Consider the following 8,522-nt stretch of genomic DNA (forward strand, 5'->3'; position numbering starts at 1 on the left):
AATACTTTTATTTATTGATAGGTATTACAATCTGCCACACAGTTGTGGGCAATAGGTAATAGTGATGAATGATCTCATACATACTAAAATAAAATAAAATAAGTAAGTGAATGAAAAAAAGATTTCTTTGGCCCTACCTACAATATTGATGTCATTTCTTTTTTAAATCTTAAAGTTGCAGGCTAATTGCCCTTGTCACATCTTTAAAATAAATTAATCATTAAAATAATATCATAATAACTACATAAAATTTTGTTTTTAAATAGATTTCTTACTTACATAACTTTTTCTAAAACATTTTATACCTTAGATTTAAAACTTTTTTACAAAACACTTTCCCTCTTTCACTTATATTTACAACTTAAAAGCAGAACCTACCTTCAACAGGTTAGGACTCTGTTATCACCTTATCATATAACAACAATTTTTTTATCATTAATTTACATTTTTTTTTTTTAAAGATAATTTCATACATGACTGAAAAGACAGGAAACTGCTCGTCGATTCCGACTATTACAATATTCATTAGACAAACGGTCCAAACTTCCAATCCATTACAAAAGACTGATCTACATGACTATTATAAGGCCTATCTGGACATACGGAATTGTGCTTTGGGGCTCCACCAAACCATCACATTACTCTCGAATCCAATATATAAAATATATTAAAACATATTATATTAAAAATATTTGGATACGGGAGAAATTTGATGGTTTCATGGAGCCCTAAGGTCAATTTCATGTGTTCAAATTGGTCTGATTATCACTACCTATAAGAGTTTTTGTATTAAATGTAAACTTTTAGCGTTTGTTAAGTAGGTGTTATAGTAATTGGAATCTACTACACTATACTAATATACTTAAAGTATTGTATTAGCGCCATCTACAAAAACTTTCAAAATTTTTCAAAAACTACTTGATGTTTCCAACGGTTCCAGACTTTATCAGGAGGAGATATTAATTTTCTGAACTCGCTAAAACATCAAACTTACCCACTTTTTCAAAGATTTCTACCAGCGCCTCCACCAGTGGAGTGGCAACAACCAGAATTACAGCCTATTGTAAACAGATGTAGATCTAGGACTATAATATATAGCATTGGTGTGCTCCATCACCAACTAATATCACACTATATAACTCTGGTTATACCTCAAAAAATGGACCAACACATTCATGTTTTAAAATGAATGATGACTATTATAAGGCCTATATGGACATACGGAGTTGAGCTTTGGGGCTCCACTAAACCATCAAATTCCTCCAGAATCCAATCCTTACAGTCCAAAATCCTTCGTAAAATCCTTAATGCTCCTTCCTTTGTCACAAACTAAATCATCCATCAGGACCTCAATGTCCCTTGTGTTGCCGATTTGGCCAGAACCAGATACCAATCCTTCTATAATAAACTTCCCAACCACCCAAACCAACTAGTTTCTAACCTGGCTTCTCCTTCACTACCTAATAATCCTCCTAGGCGTCTGAAAAGAAGATGGTCTCGAGATCTTCTCCTTTAGAAATGTTTGTATCATGTCATAATATCACTTACAGGAAATTTACTTGGTGTGTATATATGTACACAGTTGTGAATAACAATAAATAAATCATTAAAATAAATCAATAATTTAATTAACATTCGTTGTTCATTATTTTGCTTATAACACAAACATTTTTTAATATATTTAAAATCTATAATTAATTTATTCTTATTTTATGTGTATTGATGTATGTATACCCCCTTTTTTATTCATATTTTTTATTAGTGTATATTTATTCCGTATGTACATTTGTACAATTTAAGGATTTGAACATTTATATATTTATCAACTTTATTGTATATAATAATTTCATATTTATTTTGCTCAAAATTTCATAATAATGGTGGTTTAGATTCTCAAACAAGCATATATAAAATAATTAATCTATTTATTTTCCTTTTCTACGCAGACTGAAACCTTGAAGAGTAGATCTAAAAACGCCATCTTAAGAAGGAGTAGAACCTTGTGATAAAGTAGATGAGATAATTGTAGAATTGGGTTAAGGTGAGTTGTGATTTTTGGGTTGGCACACCAGTAGAGGATCCTATATGTTATGTATGTTAGGATCGTATTGTCAAATGTTTCGGGCCAAGGTCGCTGAGTCGTCGGGTGTTACACTGACACCATTGGATAGCCTCTCTCAGGGATCACGTATCCACTTCTTTCTTGTCTCTATAATATCTCTTATTTCCAATATAGATTTTTTTATTTAGCAAATATAGGTATTTTTTTATTACTAATAATACTTTTTATTTATTGATAGATATTACAATCTGCATCACAGTTGTGGGCAATAGGTAGTAGTGATGAATGATCTCATAAATACTAAAATAAAAAAAAAAAAACTCTCTTAAAATATATACAAACACAATCTGCCGCAAATGTGGGTAATAGTGATAATTAATAATTCTACACTGTCTTAAACAAAAAGTGTATTGAATAAAAAAATAATAAAATATAAAAATATCTGCAAGAAAAATAAATAAATAAAATAACATAATGATAAAATAATATACTCTCTAGTCACATTTACACTCTAATATACAATATTTACTCAATTGACCTGAGGATCCCTGAGCCCACTCTATCCCCCACCTGTGAGGGGTAGAGCAGAGCTCAAAAGATCCCAGCGCATCTCTCTCGCCACATCACTGGTAGTGAGTCTATATTCATAATTAGCTCACTAAAACATAGATGGGGGGCCCTTTATTTTATTTCTATACAACTTGAGTTATAAACAATATACAAAAACTATAGTTAAAATATTTATTTTTTGTTTAAAAAAATTAGTTAGTGTGCATGTTAAGTCTCAACCCTCTTTATTATATCATCAACAGTCCAACGTTTTGGCCAATTCAGTCACCTTCAAGGACTTTTTTTAGAATTTATTTAATGTGGTTTACAGCTGTAAAATAATAAATACAATAAGTGAATATGTTTGATATACACTTGAAAATCTTGGGAAGAAACCACCCATTGGTGGTACTTCTAGCATTAATTTAAATTAGAAGGTCCCGTGGCCATCTTATTTTCAGACGCCTCGGAGGATTATCAGGGATTGTTAAGGATGAGAGAAAAAAAACTAATAGGTTAGAATGGGTAAGGAGTTTGAAATGAAAAGACGCATATCTGTTTTGGGCCAAATCTGCAACGAATGGGATGTAGGACAATCTTATATATAAATTTACACCTCACATCCAATTATTTAAAAACGTTTTACAGGCTATTCTGCTATTTGTTTTTATGAAAGTTGATAGTGTTCAGTTGATCAAAAATTAATGAAATTGTGACAAAATAGAGTAATTTGACTTGTTATTAATGACCTGGGTAGATTAGCCGGCAATACGCTTTTAAATAACTAGATGTGAGATGTAAATCTATATTTAAGATTGTCCTTAAAGATGACTGAATTGGCCGAAACGTTGGAATATTGATATAATAAAGAGTGCTGAGACTTAGCATAGATACCGATTGATTTATTTAAACAATAAATACCAGTCTCAAGAAAGTGAAATGATTATAGTTGTATATAAAATATATAATTTTCTCAATTAAAAAGAAAAAATATCCATATAGCCTAAACATGTTTATTTTCGTATAACTTCTACGCTTCGGCCATTCTCAAGGATATCTTATTGATAATATTATATCTAACAATAAAATTAAACGGTCGCCTTTGTAAAAATATGTCTTAGTCAATTAATCTATTTTTATTTAATATTTTACTTATTATAATTTTATTCACTTTACACTATATATTAACCACGTTAATAACTCCAGTAAGGAACTAGGTCTTGAAACAAATACGGATAAGCTTTGATTACATTGAAGTAAATACTTTCGGTTTCGTTAGGCCTTAATTATTATTATTGTTATTATTATTATTATTAAAAATGGACAATTGGAGTTCTGGCAATGGTCAGATTCTCCACTCAAGTTGAGTGTTTGCGGCTTTAGCGCACTTGCTCAGCCTCCACTGGCTCATTACCAGTGATGCGGCGAGAGGGATGCGCTGGGATCTCTTGAGCTCTGCTCTACCCCTCACACGTGGGGGATAGAGCGAGCTCAGGGATCCTCAGGTTGATTTTGTAAATACTGTATATATTATTTTATCATTATGTTATTTTATTTATTTATTTTTCATACAGATAGTTTGATTATGTTCATCTTGTCTATTCTTTTGTTTGTATATGTTTTAAGAGAGTTTTTTTAAATTTTATTATTATTTTTTTCTTCTTTTTTTTTATTATTTATTTATCTTATCAGTCCGCGTTCCGTTTCAAAGGAGTTCAAATGTATTAAATTTCTATTTTATAGGTCCCAACCAACAAACTTTAATAAAATTTCCGATAAAATATTTTCCGTTCAAGAAGAGTGTCCTTTAAGAGAAGTTCTGCTGTGAGTGGGAAAGGAGTTCCCTACTCCGGTATTTTTACCAGCCCGGTTCAGCGGACTGCGTTATCTTAACAACACAGAAAGATTATTTTTGAAAGTGATTTTTTTCCTTGATAAAATAGATATATCACAAATTGAAGCAGTGAATTTTCATAGCAAAATATTTACAAAAAAGTATATTAGAAAAAATAAACAAGTTCTTTATTTATAATCTTAATATTTTCTTGAGACTGGTAATTTTTTTAAAAATAAATAATTCAAATTTTTGCATTATAGTCTCAAAAAACTTTTATTTCTCTTATAAGTCCGACGTTTCGGCCAATCCGACCATCTTCAGGGACAATCTTAATACAACTTTGAAACTATATAATTTAAAAAAACTTTAACTCCATGTAGGCTCTTCTGCCCAGGTCAAAAACTTCAATTTCTAATTAGTCAAATATTCACTTAAAAGAAAATCAAAATCATTTATCATCAGACACTATTCCTTAAAGCTTTTATCACAACCTGGGCAGAATAGCCTGCATGGAATTATAGTTTTTTAAATTATATAGTTTCAAAGTTGTATTAAGTAGATTGTCCCTGAAGATAGCCGGATTGGCCGAAACGTCGGACTTATAAGAGAAATAAAAGTTTTTGAGACTGTAATGGATAAAATTTGAATTATTTATTTTAAACAAGTCCTGTTTAAACTTTTCTGCTTTATTTCGTGACAGTACTTTAAAAATAAGTCTTGGTCAATTAATCTATTTTTATCCTATATTTTACTTATTATAATTTTATTCAATTTACACTATATATTAATCGCGTTAATAAACCCCAATAAGGAACTAGGTCTTGAAACAAATACGGATAAATACTTTCGTACGTTAGGCCTTAATTATTATTGTTATTATTATTATTATTATTATACTATACATTACCACTTTATTAATTACTTTATCAGCAATGAATTTTTAAAGTATCGTTGACTCGTAGTTGACCGTATGAAGTAGGTTGTAGGAAGATAGTCCGGGTGGAGGTCAATAAAGGTATGAAAATAGTAAAAGAAATCTATTTATTGTTAACTAACGTTTCAGTTTTGCTTTGTACGACCACCAGATAGCTCTGCTTTGGTTAAAAATAAATATATTTCTTTTACAATTATGATACCTTTATTGACCGCCCCCCAGAATATCTTTCTCCAATTTAAAATATATGTTGTTTCAGTCATCGCTGGATCGTTGGATTCCTACCGCTATACTGTACTTCTGTGAGATGGTAACCGAAACTAGCAAACAGTTGTTGGTCTCCTTGGATATGTTCCTGTTCGCTATCTCCTCGGCCAGGGGCGATGGAACCAATAAGCAAGCTCTGCAAGTCCAGTCATAAAGAAAGTAATGTCAGATAATAAAAGTTATATGATATACTACATTTTGTTATTTATTCGTAGTAAATATTACATTATTCTTAACTAAAAGTAACCAGAGACTCGTCAAATATAAGTTTTATATGGTTATATGTTGCCTATAGAATTGCCCTGCATATCATGAGAACCGAATCCGATACATGCTAAAACTAAGCAATATTAACCAAAATCAGTAGTAAAAATTTCTGTCTGTACCCTCAGGATTGGATCTTAAACTTTTTTTTGTATATGTTACACAGAACCATTTGCTTAGAGCTGGGCACCTATCGTCCCAATAGGAGGTATGGCTTTGTTTTGTTTTTTTAATATTGAAATGAAATGAAAAATAGTCAATTATTCTGGTATTAGGTTCCTTTAGAACAATTAAAAATGCAATTTTAAATTGTAATAACATTTATTGGCATAAAACAATGTGGCTACACTTAATTATAACTTATATATAGATAGAAAAAATAGATTAATTAAAAAACTAACTGACAACAAACAAAACAAAAAGTTAATTACAAATTATCTGTACTATTATAGTATTAGTTATGATTGGTGAAGCAAAAGGTAGTGAAATATAAGGGTTGGTACATGACGTATGTGAGGGGGAATGGAGTTCCAGATATATGCAACTCGGATAAAAAACGATTTATCAAACGCAGCAGTTCGGTGAGGTGGATCGTAGATGTCATATAAATAAAAATGGGTAGTACGGAATTGGACAGAGAATTTGAATTGCATGTTTTCTAGAACAAGGTTCCATGAAATTAGTAACACAGTGCCTTATCACTTGGCTACCCTCTCCCATTATAACGACTATAGAAAAAACTATAATTTTTAAAAAATAATATATTCCATTGAGATAATTATAGAATCTGGCACACTGAAAGGCAATGAATATTTGAGTTGTACTTCTTCAATCATACCATTTATACATAGCAAAGTAAAATAAGAAATTAAATTGAGGAAAATAAATAAATAGAGAAAAAAATAATAAAAACAAATTAAGGATAAATATAAAATAAAATTAGATAGACTAATAACATTAAAATAAATGAACAATAAATAAATAAATGGTAAAAATGATAACTGGTAAAAACAATAAATCGTCAAAAATATAAATATTTTCAAAAAACAATTAATGTTAAAAAAAATTTTTAAATAAATAAATCGAATCCTTTAGTTAATTATCAAGTTCTTATATTCATATATGTTTTATTACTAATAACTATGAGGGATGGGAGCTTTTGGGTTACCTTAAAATATTTATTTCTGTTGAAAATTCAGATTCATAATTTTTGACAATCTCAATACTTCTCCTTACAGTATATTATATATATAGCAATATAAAAGGAATTATAATTGAAGGAATTAGGCAGATTGCCGGAGTTGGTTTTTCTCCTTGCACTTTATAGTTATGTATTGCTTTACTTTATCCTTTATCCGAGGCAAATCGAGGACTACTGTGGTATAATCCTATTTTCACTTTTACATTTTAAGCAGTTCAAGATTGCAAGAACATTGTTAAAATGTTTGCAATGCAGACATAGGTTTAGGTTTAGGTGTTTAACGCAAGTGATTAGGTTTGGATCTCAATTTTAGTGACAGGATAGAAATAAAGTGTGTCACACTTTGAAGACGAATCATTTTACAGCTCATAAACGTACTTCAAAAAATGCTTAAATTTTTACCAAACAACAGGAAAATAACATCGAAGAAGTGGACATATGTATTTTGTTGTGTTTCGTATTATATTTATATTCTGGAACCGAAAAAATCAGGTTCTGAAAACAAAAAAAAAAAATTGAAATTGACATTCCCAACAAGGGAATTATTTAGTGTATTATATATTCTATACTTGATGAGCATCACATATAAAATAATAAATAAATCAGCCAAATGAGTGTGACTAACTAAAAAATGCAAAGAATTCCTTTAGAGTGAGAGTAAATTGTTGCGAGTGTCAGCAGAGTGGAGACTTCACTACACAACCCACGTCAGCACTCGCTAGGTCACTACTCCTCGTAATTTCTCCTTTTTTAGCAGAAACAGAAGCATAGTAGAACCCCGCTTAACCGGCTCCGGCTTAACCAGTGGTAAGGAGAAAAGATTAAGAAATAAATTGATGATAAAACTCTAAGTTCATTAAAACCAAACAATGAAGAATAGCTTGGTGATTACTTTTGAAATATACTTTAACAAAGAAGATTGACTGTAATAAAAAGTTTTAATTTTTAATTTAATGTGAACAATTAACTAATTAGGGTAATTGTGGACTGATATGAATGACCTGGGCAGAGTAGCCTGCATAAAGTTGTTTTATTTAATATTGTACCTGAGGATGGCCGAATTGGCCGAAACGTCGGCTTTATAAAGGAATAAAAACTGTTTTGAGACTAAAATGGATAACATTTTTTTTTTTATTTAAACAATGTAATATCATTTTCTAGAAAATTGCTGATTTTAATAGTAATATTTTAATTTGAGCCAACGTTTCGCCCCACGTTGCTGGGCTTCGTCAGGACTGTTTTGACGGAATTCAAAGTCAGAGTCATTCTAACCAAATCATCTCCTTGCCCAACCGTCGGTCTAGTAACATAACTTCCTTACGAATTACTACATCCCAGACTCCTCATGGATTGTATCGATACAGAATTAATTTAGTATGGTGAATAAAAATTATGAATTTGAATTTTC

The 8,522-nt window shown here is 30.3% G+C and overlaps 1 protein-coding gene across 1 annotated transcript in view; it reads left to right on the top strand.

Annotated features, from left to right (window-relative positions):
- LOC106683622 (uncharacterized) overlaps nucleotides 1-5,831 on the top strand; it is a 51,961-nt gene extending 46,130 nt beyond the window's left edge. Inside the window, exon 4 of the mRNA XM_014425596.3 lies at nucleotides 5,642-5,831. Within this exon, the coding sequence (XP_014281082.1) occupies nucleotides 5,642-5,803 (162 nt within the window). The 3' untranslated portion in view covers nucleotides 5,804-5,831. The remainder of the gene's footprint in view (nucleotides 1-5,641) is intronic.
- The last annotated feature ends 2,691 nt before the right edge of the window (nucleotides 5,832-8,522 follow it).

The sequence above is a fragment of the Halyomorpha halys genome, unplaced genomic scaffold, assembly GCF_000696795.3.
Source record: "Halyomorpha halys isolate HHAL.00 unplaced genomic scaffold, Hhal_1.1 Scaffold1.1, whole genome shotgun sequence".
NCBI lineage: Eukaryota > Metazoa > Arthropoda > Insecta > Hemiptera > Pentatomidae > Halyomorpha > Halyomorpha halys.